This window comes from Mus caroli, unplaced genomic scaffold (assembly GCF_978045245.1).
Source record: "Mus caroli unplaced genomic scaffold, Mus_caroli_1 scaffold_12, whole genome shotgun sequence".
NCBI classification, from domain to species: Eukaryota; Metazoa; Chordata; class Mammalia; order Rodentia; family Muridae; genus Mus; species Mus caroli.
The window spans coordinates 64,138,912-64,156,664 of NW_028227267.1; the positions used below are offsets into that span (position 1 = coordinate 64,138,912).

At 44.6% G+C, this 17,753-nt stretch overlaps 1 protein-coding gene across 1 annotated transcript in view; it reads right to left on the minus strand.

Annotated features, from left to right (window-relative positions):
* Nucleotides 1-17,753, minus strand: part of Dock5 (dedicator of cytokinesis 5) — a 192,279-nt gene that overhangs the window by 110,727 nt on the left and 63,799 nt on the right. Inside the window, exon 3 of the mRNA XM_021181410.3 lies at nucleotides 3,313-3,353. Coding sequence (XP_021037069.1) covers nucleotides 3,313-3,353 — 41 coding nt within the window. The remainder of the gene's footprint in view (nucleotides 1-3,312; nucleotides 3,354-17,753) is intronic.

A 17,753-nucleotide genomic window follows, 5' to 3' on the forward strand; every position in this document is an offset into this window, starting at 1 on the left:
AGGAAAACAATGGGCCTTTCAATAGCTCTTCCCTTATGGCAGGAAAAGGAGGGACCAGCACGGGACAGCATTTCTTTTTTCTTTTTTCTTTTTTTTTTTTTTTTTTTTTTCTGGCTTTTCAAGACAGGGTTTCTCTGTGTAGCCCTGGCTGTCCTGGAACTCACTCTGTAGACCAGGCTGGCCTTGAACTCAGAAATCCACTTGCCTCTGGCTCCCAAGTGCTGTGCGTCACCACGCCCGGTGGGACAGCATTTCTATCAGGCTCATAATGAAGGGGTATCACAAACCCAGCAAAATTCAAGGCTAATGCCTTTAATTCCATCTTTGTTTCTTGGATCTCCTCATGGAGAGATAATTTAGTTTAAAAAACAAATCAAAACTCATCAATGCACAGCCAAGACATGTCTCTCTCCCTTGCCCCAGCATGCTCAAGACAGAGTTTCTCTGTGTAGTCCTGGCTGTCCTGGAACTAGCTCTATAGACCAAGCTGGCCTCACAGAGATCTGCCTGCCTCTGCCTCCAGAATGGTGGGATTAAAGGTATGGGCCATCACACCTGGCCTCAGGTTTTTCTTCTTTAACAAAGGACAGAGGAGCTCTTAGTGAAATAGTTTTCTCCAGAAGGTGAAGTTTTTTTTTTTTTTTTTTTTTTTTTGGTTTTTCGAGACAGGGTTTCTCTTTATAGCTCTGGCTGTCCTGGAGCTCACTTTGTAGACCCAGCTGAAGGTGAAGTTTTTAAGCTTACAGGTTTTAAAGAACATTTTAATTAAGAACAAAACAAGCGAGCCGGGCGTGGTGGCGAACGCCTTTAATCCCAGCACTCGGGAGGCAGAGGCAGGCGGATTTCTGAGTTCGAGGCCAGCCTGGTCTACAAAGTGAGTTCCAGGACAGCCAGGGCTACACAGAGAAACCCTGTCTCAAAAAAACAAACAAACAAACAAAAAAAAACCAAACAAACAAAAAAAAGAACAAAACAAGCAAAAGTCCCAAGAATATGACACACACATGGTTCAGGTGATGCTAACTGGACCAGTTAGTATTCCAGTCAGACTCCTTGGAATGTAGTATTCGAATTAGTGGTGGTGGGCACCACTAACTAGAGGGACCCAGACCTTAGGAAAGCACAGAATGCCTTAGAAGCCAAGGTCTTCCATGCTGGAACAAATCCTTATGTAGGGTAAAGGTCTTGAGACATTTTTTTTAACAGTATCTCCTGGGTTTGGTGGTTGGTTCAGTTGTTGTTATTGTACTGGTGGTGTTGGTGAGATCAAACTCAAGGCCTCTTGTATGCTAGGTAGTGTCTGCCGTTCAAATAATTCGGAGCTAGGATACCACTAAGTTACTCAGGCTGGCCTCCAAATTGCCTCAGTCTCCTAAGTAGCTGGGATGACAGGTGTGCCCCTCCAGACCCCCCCCTGCTTCCCCCCCTCAGTCTCCTAAGTAGCTGGGATGACAGGTGTGCCCCTCCAGACCCCCCCCCTGTTCCCCCCCCCCTCTGTTGTCCTTGATGTCTCTTAGGATTTGTGTGAAAAAGTTCTCTGTTCACTATTTTTTGCATATTAAATTTAAAAAGGAAAGGTCTGAGGGTGAAGTGACCTGGGTGGTCTTTGTCTCTCACAAACTCAGAGCAAAAAGTTGTTAACTTGAGGGGGTTGGGGGGGTGGGGCACAGAACTCTGGTGGAGGCCCAGAACAACCTTCAGCACTTTGTTCTCTCCTCCCACTGTGAGATCCCAGGTTTGAACTCACAGGTCATTGGGTCTGTGAGGCGTGTACTTTCACCCGCTGAGCTATTTTGCCAGCCCAGTCAGTCATTCACTCTTGTTTTCTGATATACAAAACAAAACAAAACAAAAAACCCAGCATCAACTGTGAGTAAAAATAACTAGTGACAGGGCTAAACCCACATGCAGCAGGAGTGGGTGTACCTGGCACCAGCTCCGCCCCAATCCCCTGGGCCTTCAATCTAGCCCTATGATACCCACATCATGACATACATCTCACTGCTACACTGATCTCTCCTGGAACACTAGGAATGCTGAAGCCAGCAAGAGAAGAAGCAAAAACAACTCAGTTGGAAATGGCATGTGGCACTGGGCTCTGACTGCGGGTAGAAAAGCTCAGCCATTAGGGCATGGCAGGGACAAGGGGACTCACACCAGGGGGGACCTGGCACCTGCAGGGACAGCAAATGTTCTTTTGTTAGATTATGAGATCATCGAAGTGAGTAATGTGTGTGTGTGTGTGTGTGTGTGTCTGGCTGTGTGTGTACACAAGTGTGCAAGCACTAAGCTTGAAGAGTCACCAACTTCAGCCACACTTGCCTTTGGGTTTCTGTGACCTCTAGCTTGAAGGCAGGCTCTGGGTCCTGAGATCTGGGGGTTTCCCTGGCTAATGGGCATGGACTATGTCTGGCTTGCAGTGTGGTCAAAGAGTAAGAACCATGAGATTTTCTACCCTCTACTATGAGCTCTCCAGCTAACTGAAATAATAAAGCCCTATCGACGCTGTTCTTGTCGAAGCAGAGTGCTGGCACATTTCGAAGCTCCATAAGCAACATCAAAGGAAAAGTGCTGACACGGGGTCAACAGCGAGCCAGGGGCACATTAACACAGCCAGGAGACGATCTTCAGTTTGATGATGAGCTGCCCTGACACTGTGAAAGGAAACCATCCAGGCCAGTGTTTTCCCCAACTCTGCCCATGGTGAATCACAACAAACACAGTTATAGTCTAGTACTATACAAAAAAAAAAAGGCAATAAAAATCATGAACTAGATAAACATAAATATCCGAATATCCGAAGTAAACGTGTCACAGGTGTCCCTGTTCTTCAGTTTTGTTTTTCTGTTACACACCAGGGGGAAATCTACTAAAATGACTCCAAGTTACTCCCTGGGCCTCGTAGTGTGAAATCACCAACCACTCTGGTTTGATGGCATGAGTCGGGTGACATGACCCTTCAGTTCTGACAGTGTATGATTGGAAAGAAGTAAAGGATACAGGGAGAAGTGGGTCCTGCCCCTTCCTCCCTGACAGAGGTCCCTAGGGCACTGTTACGGTCCTGCTGCCTTATTCAGCTTTAAGGGTAGACAGGAGGAAGCCTTCTCTTGAGTCAGCTGCTAGGAAAAGTATCCATGGAACCTGCGTGACTGCTCTTGGGGGTGCTGGGACTCAAATATTTGATTTCAGATCAAAGGAAGAATCATTGAAGGGAAAGCAAACCAGCTGTAGAGGCGCAGGTCAAGGCGTCCCACAGCACAACACAGAGCCACAGGCCGTCAGGGGAAGAGAGCAACGGAACAATGCACATACCTTTTTAGATCTGTTCTGGAGAGCGTATCCTCTGTACCAGCCTGTGGGGGGGGCAGGGTAAGAAAGGGGAGAACAGAAATCATTTTATGTTTTCTGGAAGGACAAAAAGGCATCCGCAGCATACATTCACATGTTCTCTCAGCAATCCTGAGCTGGAAACCAAGAGTTCACTATCAATGAAAGCTAGAGCAGTGGTTCTCAACCTGTGGGTTGCAAAGTCCTCTGGGACCCTTTCACGGGGGTCATCTAAGACCACGGGAAAACACACACATTTACATTAGGACTTGTCACAGTAACAATATTACAGTTATGAAGTAGCAATGGAAACAATTTTATGGTGGGAGGAAGGGTGTCACCATAACGTGAGAAACTGTATATTAAAGGGTCCCAGCATTAGGAGGACTGAGAACCACTGCCTTTGACTGTGAACCATCCCGTTTCTTACCCAGTAAAGATCGGCTTGAAGGCCGAATTCTCTTATTAGCCACAAGACTTACAAGTTTGCCCAGAGGGGGCTGAGAGATGACTCAGCACTTAGGAACACCTGTTGCTCTTGTGGAGGTCCTGGCCTGAACCTCCCACGGGCTGAGATGACAATTGTGCACCAAACACCACACTAAAGCTTTAATTCTTTCCTAAATTTCCATGAAGGGATTTATAGAGACATTTTCTCATTTATCATGGCGTATACAACTTAAGGTGTCCACAAATAAGCATTTTATATTAAAAATGACTGAACACATTTTTTTAAATATATATAGCCATGCCCGCCTAAGGCATCAACGTGCTCAGTAGTCAGCTTGCCTCAGGAAGCCTACTGTAAATAGAATCCTGTAAGTAGACAGTGAATAGACCCAATTTGCAGTTGGGATCGGAGGCATGTGGCAGTAGGCCTCTAGAGCTGGCTCAGGTTTGTTATATAAGATCAATCAGAAAATAGTCCCATACTCTGTCCATGTTATAAGAAGAAAATGGGGCTAACCTCTCTGGGTACAGATTGAGTAATGATTTCACAAATTTTAAGTTATCAGTGAAACTAAAAAAATTAAGGAATTTGCTATGTGTTGGAGAGGGGGTGGAGAGGTGGGGCTTTGGCATGGAATTATAGTCTGCATCATGGGACATGGTGAAGAAAACACTGGTCTCACTTTAGGAAACCAATGGGCAGGAAATCAGGCTAAGCCTTCCAGATACATTGACCATTCCTCCCATGACTCAAGAGTCTATGTCCCTCCATAGTCATGATTCTGCTAAGATATGAAAACAGTTTTGGGCAAATGGCTGGCTTTGCCATCACCGTGGATCAAGGGCAGAGCTGGAGGCCCCACTGAGAAAGAGCGGGTGAGGCAGTTTTCACTTCTCAGGCCCTATAAAACCAAGAAGTCACAGGACAGACTGACCCACTTAGCCAGAAGAGTGTATCTTACATGCCTGTAAATGGTGTTCTACACAGCCATTCATCACAAAATTATGTTTCCTAAACCAGTCATCTGGGGAGATGGAGGGACAATTTCATTTTAACCTTCTAAGAGCTTGTCTCTAGAATCACAGTGTGTGTATAACTGCTAGGAACAATGTGCAAAATTATGATTCTGGACTTGTCCAAGTGAATACTCATTTTCTTTGGCAGGAGCCATGGTAAGCACCTAATCTACAGCTGCGAGTTTGACGGTATTAATAATGGTCACAGCTCTAAGACTGCATGCAACTACTAATGATTGCTAATAACTCCAAAGGCTATGACCATGGCGGGCGCACAGTTGTTGGAGAGTCCTATATTATGAAACTGGATTGCAATACACCCAAGAACAGTTTCCTATTAACCGTCAATATCTAATATAAAATCACAATTAAAGACAGTTTGCAGTTGTGATCATTTGTATATGTCTGGCTCAGGGAGTGGCATTATTAGAAGGTATAGCCCTGTTGGAGTAGGTGTGGCCTTGTTGGAACAGGTGTGTCATTGTGAGTGTGGGCTTTAAGTCCCTCATCCTAGCTACCTGGAAGTCAGTATTATGCTAGCAGCCTTCTGATGAGGATGTAGAACTCTCAGCTTCTCCTGCACTATGTCTGCCTGGATGCTCTCATGTTCCTGCCTTAATGATAATAGACTGAATCTCTGAACCTGTAAACCAGCCCCAATTAAATGCTCTTCTTATAAGAGTTGCCATGGTCACGGCATCTGTTCACAGCAGTAAAACCCTGACTAAGACAGCAGTTAACCTTCAGACAATGCAGGGTGTATCAGGAAGTGATCTGTAGTCTCAAGAAGAGAGCAAGAAGAATGAAATGGCAGGTATGTTCCCAGGTAATTACAGTGAGAGCAATGGGCCAGAGGGGGAGTCTTAGCTACATTTTAGTAAGACAAGGCTCCAAAAAAATAATTTGCAGCCATCATAGCAAAATGGGTTGCACTTCTGGGGTTAGAAGTCATTTCAGTGTCTTGGGGACTGCCCCAGTCCAGGATAAAAGCATTTCCTCTCAAAGCTGCTAATTCCAAGGTCAAGTTGGCGCAATTTATCTAGCTCTATATAATCTTCATCCACAAGATTATCATCAGCCCATTTCATTCACCTGTCTGGGGATGGTGCTGTGTATTTTCTGGCATCCACCTAACAGTATCCCTACACAGGTTCTTCTCCCTCTGTAGTAGTTCAATAAATTTCAATAAATATTAACTGTGGAGAAGGAGAGTCGTAATCCTGTAGATTTCATAAATGAGTTGAGCGAGGACACAATACTAAGAGCATGCACTCAGAGGCACACGTGCAAGGTCTGGGGACATGGGTACTTGATTAGATAAGATGATTAAAGACAGATCAGTGTAAGAAACTAAAAGGAGCCAGGTGGGGAAATGACAAGGAAAAATCTCCCAGACAGAAGCAAATCTAATGAGAAGACCATGAGGCAAGAACTCTGCCCAAAGACAGAAAAAGCTCAAATCGAGAGAGAGCGACTGGGAGAAGGCCCCAGGAGGGTCAGACAGGAGTGTGGGCCACCATCCTGGACACCCATTAGTCTCACCAGGGAAACTTATTTTACTTGGTTCCTGAGCGGCCTGGGTCACCTCCCCAAATATTCTCCATCAAGCTCAGAATCAGAGCTTCTCAAAGGATCCCTAGGGAAATCAATGCGTCGGCAAAAGTGTCACCTCAGGCAAAAGTACCAATACCGTGCGAAGCCTGAGCTTTAGCCTGAGTAGGATGGTAAAGAGGGAAGGGGAGAAAGGTGCTTACATGACATCAAGTCTTGTGCAAATAAAAAAATATAAACAAACAAATAAATAAATAAAGGCAGGCGTTCTAGCGGCCATACAGGAACGGATGAAGGGAGGTGAGAAGCAGAAGCAGGGAGGAGACTGGTGGCTACACTGAAAACGGGAAGCGACGAGAGGACCAGAAGACCGAGCCTATATTTAGAAACAGCTTGAATTGCTCATGGCTTCACTGGCGATGAGCAAGCATAGAGGAAGAACGGGTGTTCAGCTCTTGGGCTTATGCAAATGGTACACAGTGTTATCCTACGGTATGAGAAGGGTCAAACAGGGAAAGCCTTGGAGGGTGGTAGAAGGCACAGGCAGCATACCCTGACCCATAGGCTTCCCTACCTGAACAACAACTGAGTCCTTATAGGTATGACATGAAACCCTGTCCATGCGCACTGCAGAGGGGAAATAAGAGGGGTCAGACCAGCATGGCAGCTCAGAGCCCAAGTAGGATCATAAAGACAACCATCACTTAACAGTTGACCATGTCACTGAGAGGGAAGCATTTCTGTCAAATGCCAAGATATGAAACAAAGGTCAGCCCATAGAGAATCGAGGTAAGAGAGATTAACTCTAGATAAGAAATGTGACCAGGACCCTGCCTCTTACCACCAGAACCACACAGGCACAATAATCCAAACAACACATGGTAGAAATGAACAGCTACAATTGAAAGTCAGATACACGCGGAGTTGGTGAGGCATATGTGAGGGGTAGGTTGCAATCGTCCATAGCAAGGGCTTGGTTAATAGAATGGAAGATGGAAATGCCAATGCTTAGTTGGATAAAAGACTAGAAAGAGTTCAGAAAGAAGTGAAACACCTCCCGAGATGAGGAGGTGTTAGATGGAGCTGCTGGTTTTCATTACGGACTAATAAAAATAACTAGGAACAGAGAGATGGATCAGCGCTTAGTTTATGGTGCCTGCCAACAAGTCTGACGACCTCAGTTCAGTCTCTAGAACCCACGTGATGGAAGGAGGGAACACACTCTAGCATCTTGGCCTCTTACCTCCACATACATGCTGGGACACATGTATGCCTACACAAATAGAGAGGCAGGCAGGCACACAACCAAATCCACACACACACACACCACACACACACACACACACACACACTAAAATATAATTTAAAGCTTTTTAAGCATTTAAAGTTATATGTCTTTAGGACTGGTAAAATTTACAACTGACATAAATATGGATAACTCCTGGCAAGTCCGGCAAAGGTAAAATGAAAGCAATAGGTAACAGGTCTATTGTGATAGTGTGGAGCTGTCTAAAGAGGGAGATAAGACAATGTTCAGGGGTGGGGATGGGGTCCTAAGACAGTGTGGAGGTTTGAATATAAATGCCCCCATAGCTCGTGAGTTTGAATGTTTGGGTTTGCAGTCGGTTGACTGTTTGGGCAGGATTAGGAGGTGTGGTCTTGTTGGAGAAGTGTGTCACTGGAAGTAGGCTTTGAGGTTTCAAATGCCCATGCCAGGGCCAGTATGTCTCAGCCTGTGTATTATGTGTAATGTTTCTCTCTATTCTCTCTCTCTCTCTCTCTCTCTCTCTCTCTCTCTCTCTGTGTGTATGTGTCTGTCTGCTCTCTCTCTCTCTGTGTGTGTGTGTGTGTGTCTGTCTGTCTCTCTCTCTCTGTCTCTATCTACTTCTCTCCCTCTCTTCCTCCCTCCCTCTCCAACTTGTGGATAAGATGTAAGCTCTTAGCCACTGCTCCAGTGCCACGCCTGCCTGCTGCGACACTCCCTGTCATGATGGTCATGGACTTACCCATTTAAATAGTAAACAAGTCCCCAATTCAAGGATTTTTCCCCCCAAATAAGTTGTCTTGGCAAAGATATCTCATGACAGCAATAGAATACTAAGACAAATACATTAATCCTGCTTGTATTTCCTGATGATAGGCACTTGTCAAAGCTCCTTGAATTACAACTTAAAAAGAATGAGTTTTATGTAATTGTACTTTCCATTTTAAAAGATACAATTGGATAGCACCATTTACCCACTAGAATGACTATGGTCAAAGAGACTGACTGTCCACAGTTAGCAAGGATTAAGAGTAACTGGGCTCTTGTGCTGGTTGGTTTTGGCAACCTGACACAAATCTAGACATACCTGAGAAGAGAGAATCTTACGTGAAAAACTATCTCTGTAAGACTGGCCTGTAGGCAAGCCTATGTGATATTTTCATGAGGGTGAGCCTAGCTTACTGTGGGTGGTGATACCGCTGGGCAGGTACTTCCAAGTTGTGTAAGAAAACACGCTATGCAACCCAGTACACAGTGTTCCTCCATGGCCTCCACGTCCGTTCCTGCCTCTAAGTCCCTGCCTTGAGTTCCTGCCCTGACTTTTCTTCTACAATGGACTGTGATGCCTTAACAGAAGATGAAATAAACCCTTCCCTCCCCAAGTTGCTTTGGGTCATGGAGTTTCATCACAACAATATAAACCCCCAACTCTAACAATTCTCTTTTACCATGCTGATAATTTCTTCTAACGTCACAGATATCTTACAATTTAGCAATACTCCTATGCCTGGGTATTTACTCAAGATAAGTGGGAACTTACACTTGCAAGAATGCTTTACAGGAGTGCTCACTGATGCTTTAATTCTTTCAAGCTTAAGATGAAACTCAAGGAAAGGCACAAATCACGGCATGCTACTGTAATGAGTACCACTCAACAAGACAGAAAAGTTACTTCCGTGTAACTTTATGAATGAGTGAAAGAATCCAAACAATTGATGTGTATAACCCACTAACATAGGGCTGACTAGCAGGCAAAAACTAACAGTTGGTAATGAGATAAGAACAGCGGCGAATGGCTGGGGTGTTGGATGTAAGAGATGAGCTCAGGGTGCTTTGGAGTGAGGTATACAGGCTTTGTCATCTGATGAGATATATTCTACTGTGTATCTAGGTGCATGTTACAGCATATACATTTGCTCTGGTATTTGATGTCTTTAGAGGAAAGCGAAAGGAAGGAAAAATTACCAAGTGAGAAGTACTTTATAAATGAGTCACCTCTAACAGAATGTTATCACTCAGACTGGCTCAGAACTTCAATTTGGCATTGCCTCTAAAATGAGTTTGAGCCAGGTACAAAAAAAATAAGGCACCTTTCTCCGTGACTATACTTTTGTCTTGTGTCTCTTCAGCGACATTATCCCTCCTAATTACTCCTGGCAGACTCTCAAATGGATTTTGAATGAGTTTGTACTACTATTCCTTGATGTTCCAGTGTGGACCGCTATTCATTTATTCAATCGGCAGGGCTAGGAAACCAAGACATGGAGTATTTCTCGGCCCTAATGTTTACTTCATAACGCAAAGGAGGGAAAACAAAAGAATTCACAGTTACACAGAAACAAAATTTCAAGCAGGGATTCGAGGCAAGAAGGAATGAAAGCATATGTGGGGGAGGCAACTTCAGCGGATAAGGGAAAGCATGGTTGGAAATCTCTGAGGAGACCCATCAGGGCTGAGGTTTATACTGCACACGTGACCATTCATTCATTATACATAAAACACTTCTTGAAGTGGATGTATCAGACATCATCTTTAAGGAGGAAGTAAACAGATCCATAAACAAGTAACCAAATACAAAGGGCCCTTTAATGGAGCTGACTGGAGACTCTGGTGCACAAAAGAGTGCGTTATGAATGTGCTCCAGACTCAGGCAATTACTTGGGAATGCTGAAGACTTTCCAGGCAATGAAGTATGGTTCGATGTGTGACTTACAGAGTGTTCCACACAAGCACCTTTTATTCTGCCATCACGCGATAAACGTGCTCTCCTGCTCACGCGCATATAAAAGATCAATAAATTATGTTTATCCTCTCAGAAATGAAAGGCCAGAAACAGGGAGGGAGCTGCTGTTTATATCTGGTCTGCATGACACATGGGGCAGAGAGGAGGCAACCACAGAAGAGGAGCAGGTGCTTAATCCTGTTGTTTTCCCTTTAACTGTCTCAGGCCTGCTAGCTTAATTAGGCCAGAGCCAAAGGTTGCACCCCTGTGGACCAGGTAAACCTGTCAGTTTCCAGGGCCCGAACTCAGTGAGTTACCCTTCAAAGCAGCCGCCTTGCAGAACCTCAGGGGATCCTGAGCCAGCTGGGTGCCAGCCCTCTCAGGATGGAGGACATCTTAGTATGAAATCCCTCATTACAGAGGACAGTGGTCCACCTTCTGCCTCCCAGAGCCCTGAGCCTCAGCTGTTCACATCGAAAGGCACAGGGCTTTCACAAATAAGCTGCAAGGTGAAAGAAAGAAAGAAAGAAAGAAAGAAAGAAAGAAAGAAAGAAAGAAAGAAAGAAAGAAAGAAAGAAAGAAAGAAAGAAAGAAAGAAAGAAAGAAAGGGAAAAGGAAAAGGAAAAGGAAAAAGAGAGAAAAAAGAAACTCACAGGATGTAAAGATGATACAGGAGGTCAATTCGATACTGTTGCATCTTTGCTCAGGATCAATCTATCAGCCCTTTGATAGGCAAGGCTGACAGCTGATGCTGGAGTTTGAAGGACTCAGAGCACCTGGAAGCTAACAGCTTCACTACATAAGAATAAACAAGCAATCTGCATAGATAAACACAGGGTTGGTTGGTTGGTTGGTGTTTTTTTCCCTTGCATCAAGCCACTGCTGCCTTAGTCTTGCTGTGAGGACAGCCAACTGGATACTCAGAACGCAGACTTTCAGAGGAGGCAACCTTAGTCCTGGGCCTGATCAGCATGAGAAATATGCATACTATCTGAGCAAGAAACAGTATGGCTTTCTACTTGAATTCCATTTGGTTTTGAGACAGGGCATCATGTAGCTCAAGCTGGCTTCAAGCTTGTTACATAACCTAGGATAACCCTTAACTCCTAAGGGTTCTGCTTCGAGTTCCTGGAATTATGGGCATGCACAGTCATACCCAGCATCCAACTTTCTTTCTTTCCTTTTTAAATTTAGTTAATTAAATTTGTTTTGACAATTTCATGTATGTATATAATGGATTCTGATTACTTCCACTCAACTTTTTTTTTTTAATCCTTGTAAATTACATATGTGCTGTGTCTGCATGTAGAGCTATGGATATGAGTACTGGGGCCTCCAAAGGCCAAAGGCTTTTGCTCCTTTGTAGCTGCAGTTATGTTTGTGAAGCCACCTGGTGTGGGTACTGAGAACCGAACTTGGATCCTCTGTAAGAGCAGTAAGTGCTTGAAGCCACTGAGCCATCTCTTTAGCCTCTTCAACATTTATTTTTAAAGTTAAAAAGAATTCTTGTTTTGCAGAACCTGGCATACATCAGGCACTCGGAAACATTTGGTGACTATGTTAACGCAGTCTCTTTGGCCTCAGGCTATTGGAAGGAGTGTGAAATAAAGTCTGTACCTACAAACCACACAAATGTAATGTGAGAGTGGGTAGAGCTGGCACGACTGCCAGCGACAAGGCCTTGCTCCCTCACTAGCGGAACACATCTGGGCTCTGGAAGTCACTACCAATCTAATGCAATGAAGCTTCAATCTCTTAAAAGCCGTTGTTCAAAAGATCACACTCACATGCACCTTGCTTTTAAGGCCATTCCAGTATAAACTCTAACTCTGGCTCCAAATTTTTTTTTTTTCTGCTTACCTAGCAAAAATCAGAAATCTCTATTTTCTACTAAAAATAACTCCACAGACAAGCAGAGATATCTGCTCCAGATGTTAGGATAACTCCAGAAGGAGGGCCAAGTCACTGTGAACAGTCAAGAGGTGACACATCCAAATGTGTCTAGTGTCAGAAAAGTGGCATGCTTTGCCTTGGGAGCTGTCACAGAACTTCTCCAGGTGGATCGGCACATTCACTCTGATTTCTGCGTCCTTAATCCTTAAGTGAATCTCAGTCCAGGGTAAGGGGACCTGCTATCTACAATGCTTTTTTTTTTTTTTTTTTTACAAAAGGTGAGTGGCCCGGCAATCCAAGGCATGGGTGGGGCACAAAGAGCTTGTCCTACTCCTTCATGCCTCTTTCCCATCCCTTGATCCAGGCAACATCCCTGGAGAGCAAAATCAGCTGGGCAGGTAGCTCCTGGGAGCATCCCTCTGTGGCACTGCAGAAACTTCTTTGTTTCCAGATTCTCTTGTCTCTGAGGACTCACAGGCAACTGCCCAAATGGGTCAACGCCAAGTCCTAGTGCGTGATGGCTAATGGAATGAGGGTACTACTCAGGAAGGAGTTGTAAATTCTCCATCAGAAGGTTGGACAGACGCCTGTGTCCAAATATCATGTGTAAGGGTGTATTTCAGGAACATATTCAAATGGTATCTTGAAAGGAGAAATAGGAGAAGCCATTCTCTGTTGTAGAAGGAAGGCTTCATCTGCAAGGCTCGGGGAGAGCTGGGTTAGTAAAATCCTCGCCACACAAGCATGAGGACCTAAGTTTGCTCCTCAGCATCCTTGTGAACTTCTGGCTGTGGCAGTGTACACTTATACTCTCGACACTGGGAGGAGGAGATAGGAAGTAGCCAGCCAGCCATCCTAGCCCACCACCCAGCCAGCCTAGCCCACCACCCAGCCAGCCCACCAGCCAGCCTAGCCTAACTGGTTAGTCTCAGATCCCAGTAGGACACCCTGTCTCAACAAAGGAGGGTAGCACCTGAGGAATGACAGAGGTTGGCCTCTTTCAAATGTATGTGTGCAAGTATACCTACACACACACACACACACACACACACACACACGTTCAATCTGAGAGAAGACATTTCAGTAGCTGTAACATCTAATTAAGGTCTCTCCTAAACATACTCCTACTACCACACATGTCTTTATTAAAAGCACAATTCAGGAAAGAATGTTCTCAGAGGTGTGACTGATGACAAGCCACACTGAAGATAAAGGTCAGGCAGATGTGGGAAGTAACCACGCACTGCACGCACGCACGCACGCAAGCGCGGGGGCACACACACACACACACACACTCATCAAACCACCATAAAGCCTGACCTGCTTCCAAAGCTAAAGCCAAGAGTCTGCACGCAGAGCTTGTCATCAGATTCCGAGCTGCTGGGCTCACTGCCATTTATGTTTGGAAAGGCAGCTGTTTCTACAACTAGGTCACAGTGACAGTATGGATTAAGAATTATAACAAACCTCCCGGGATCTTGACTAAGATGGCAGCAGAAGGGTTTCAAATATATGGAGGGTCCTAATGCATCTTTCATCTAGTAAATTTGAAGTGCTTAGTAAGATGTGCATGCTTTTATTGTACAGGTTGAACAACCCTTTAAAAATCCAAAATGCAAGACCCTAAAATTCAAAACTTGTTGGACTATGGAATGAAAATTCCACTCCGGACCATGTGACAGGTTCCAGTCAAAAGGTGGTACACACACAAAACACAAAAACTCTATTAAATTACCTTCGGGTTTTGTGTAACAGGTGTATATGACACAGAAATGAATTTAGTGTTCTCACTTGGGTTCCCAGAATGTTTTATGATATGTATGTAGTATGTAAAAACACCAAAAAAAAAATTAACCCAAAATCCTCTGCTTCTAAGCATTCTGGATAATGGGTGCTCAGCCTGCATATGGAAATGGGCTTTCTGATTCGGGTGGAGTTACACTGGCCTCGTTCCATATGAAAGTAACATGTAAAGAAAGGGAAGCCCCGAAGGCCCACCCTTCTTACTCCTTTCAAAGTTCCCAGGGCTGCCTGTTGCCCCTAGTTCCTGTTCAAATATCTATGTTAGCCTCTGAGTCTTTGACACCTACTCTGAATACAGAGCTTTACTCTGTGCCTGCTTCTCAGAGCTCAGGTCACCTTTGAGACTTTATTTTACTTGGTGATCTCAGAGTCCCTACTAACATCAGCCACCCATGCTCGTGAGCACTTGAGTGGTTTATGGAACCAATAGTCAATCAATGGATATGAACTCGGCCCAAAAAGCCAGGGCCAGAAGTAGAGCAAGTCCTGGGCTTGAAGCCATTTGTAGTAGCATTAGATTAATCACAGGATAGAAACACACTGTGGTAACTAGATGCTGACACCTTATGCTTATAATGTAATATTCATATTTTTTCAATGCACCACTTCCAAGTCAATGAGTCACTGGAACATTTGAGATGCCGCGACAGCTGAAGCACCTTGTCCAGGGATGGCTAACTTAGACAAGAGTTAATCGAACATAGTCTTCCGTCGGTCTCTTCCCTCTGTGATCTCAGCAACATCGCCCTGTTCTCCCCCATAGTAAGTGTCTGGTTATTTTTGTATTTATTTTCTTGTCTTGAATTTCTAGGCAAACCCCATGAGAGGCAGCAGCTGACCGGTCTCTCACTCATTTGGGCAGAGGTACCATCTCCTGTGCTTAAACGCACCGGGCACGTGGTAGGGTGAAGCAGGCATGACTGAAAAAACAAGGTGACTGTAGCTGAAGTGCTCGGTGTCTGTCCACAAGCTCACAGATCTGGGGCAGAAAAGACCATTCATGGGCGAGGACGCGTGTCTTGTTGCCGAATACCTTCCAAGGTTTAAGAAGCAAGGTGGCAGCACCAGCGACAGGCAGACCAGTGCCAAGGAGGAAGGACAAGGGGCATTGGCTTCAGCTAGCATTCTCTTCTCTGACAGTCTCTGAAGGTAAACAACTCTCGGGGAACCACAAACAAGAAGCAGTATACTGCCTCTCCATCAACTCACTTCCTTCTTTCATCTTTAAGTAACAAATTAAGCTGGGGTGGGGAGTGGTCACAAGATCCAAGGGACAATACTGAGAGCAGCTCTCTCATTAAAGACTAAAGTCTAAAGTCAAAGATTAAGCTGGCTTGGAGTCTCTCAAACACTTAAATACAGAGTCAGAATACGACAGCAGACCGATCATGGCTCCTGGTGTCTACCTACCTAAGGGGACTAAACACACATCCTCGCAAAACTGGCCTGTGGGTGTTTACAGCAGCCTCATGGCTGAAAGATCTAAACAGCTCTCATATCTACTTGATGATGCATGGATGAGCTATGGTATATCCATGCAATGAAAAGGAAAAAAAAAAAAAAGAAGTATTAATGCTTATTATAATGTGCATGAAGCCTGAAAACACTAAACTAATCAGAAGTCAGTCACAAAGCACCACACACACTGTCTGGCCATGTTACCATAAAAGTCTAGCACAAACAAACTCACAAAGCAGAAAGCAGGTTATGTGTTTGCCTAGAGCCAGGCAAACGGCTGGCAAGTGGTAGAGATGGGGGTAATGGATGTAGATCGTGATTGGCCCAACTCACTGGGTAGTACACTTAGTAATAAGCACAGAATCGTGGACAGTGTGGACAAACTGTGGGGTGTTTGAGTTATATCTTTTTTTTTTTTTTAAGATTTATTTATTTATTATATGTAAGTACACTGTAGCTGTCTTCAGACACTCCAGAAGAGGGAGTCATATCTTGTTATGAGATGGTTGTGAGCCACCATGTGGTTGCTGGGATTTGAACTCTGGACCTTTGGAAGAGCAGTCGGGTGCTCTTACCCACTGAGCCATCTCTCCAGCCCCTTGAGTTATATCTTAATAAACCTTCTGTTTCGGATTAAGAACAAAAACATAGGCAATAACCAAATCCTTGTGCGGCTGCCGAGGGCAGGAGACCGGGAGGGCCTCCAAACGTGTCACAGTCTCTTACCTCACCTGCATTCACTCCAGGCTTTTGCTGAGGGCCAAGAGCAAGTCAGAAGCCAGGCTGAGCACCTGGAGATTAAGCTGGAGCCGGCTATGACTCTACAGCAGTTACTGCTCTTGGGGAATCACTCACTGAACCACAGGGCAGGAAGCAGCCACGGAGTGTCCTCCGTGGCATTCTGTTGTGGGTTGTGGGTTGTGAGCAAAAACGTTAAAGAAAAATGTCTGGGAGGACTCAGCTCCATGCCAGAACAGTACACATAGATCAGGTATGCTTGTCTCAGAGGTGGGGTGGGGCAAAGGGAGAGTCCCCAAATCACTAACAGGAAGCTGCAAGACATAAACCCCCAGAGGCCAAGAAATGGTGCCAGCCTTGCCCGGGCATTCTCTCTGGCAGTACTGTGGGCGTTTCCATTCTGTTTATTTGTTTTAAAAGAAGACGGGAGCAGGGAGGGTGAACCAACACAAGTCATTACTGGGCATTTCCTGCAGGTCTTCTGTTTGCAAAGCACTCCTGCCCCCAGTCCTCAACCGCCTAAAGTAATAAAGGAATTCAAGACTCAAGCCAAGAACTCCAAGTACTAAGCAGATACAAGAGCCTCCCCTTGAGTGTCGGGCACACCAGGCACTATTTAAAAAAACGAATCCCATAAAAGAAACACTATTGGAAGGAATATAATCTGATGTCAAAATCCGTGTGAAATTGACATGCGAGTTGGAGGTCATGAACTCTGTATGTGTTCTGTCTCCTCACTCACGCCAGGACACTTTGAAAACACAGTGGGTGACATCCTTCTCTGAGCACCCAGCATTCTACCACTGACATTCAAACACTCCATGGCAACAACTACAAGAGAATTCTCTTGTTGGTGGCTGGGCCTGATCATCCCCAAAATGCAATGCCAAGGAGGCTTTCCGAATGGTGCTCAATGGAGCACTCCCTGCAGTCACACTGTGTAGGAGCTACAATATACTAGAAGCACCTTGGGTTGGGATCTGGGGGCCCAATCACATAGGATTCAAAACAGATGGGACTTGTGTGTCTGTGTTTAAATTAAGTACAATAAGAGCATCCCTAATCCAAAACTGCAAAATTCAAAATTCTCCAAGACTCAAAATGTTATGAACACAGACGTGACTTCACAGGTGGATTATACGCCATGATGAAATTATTTAAAATACTGTATAAAATTTTCTTCAGGCTATGTGCATAAGACATATATGGAAAAAAAAGAGATGAATTTACAGCAAGGCACTATTCAATATTTCACTATGCATATTCCAAAATCTCTGTGAATAAAACTGTCTGAAATCATAGACTTCCAGTCCCAATTACTCTGGATAAGAGATCCACCGATGTATAAGGATGATCAAACTCAAAACTACTACTAATATGTCCTCTAGGGGAAAATAATGCTTCAAGTAGCGACCACAAAATATATTAGTGCCACATAAAAACATTCAAAACCAACCTATTTTGAGAAAACAAATCTTAAGAATGCACTTTAGGGATGGCATTAACTTTATGTCAGATCAACATCAATAC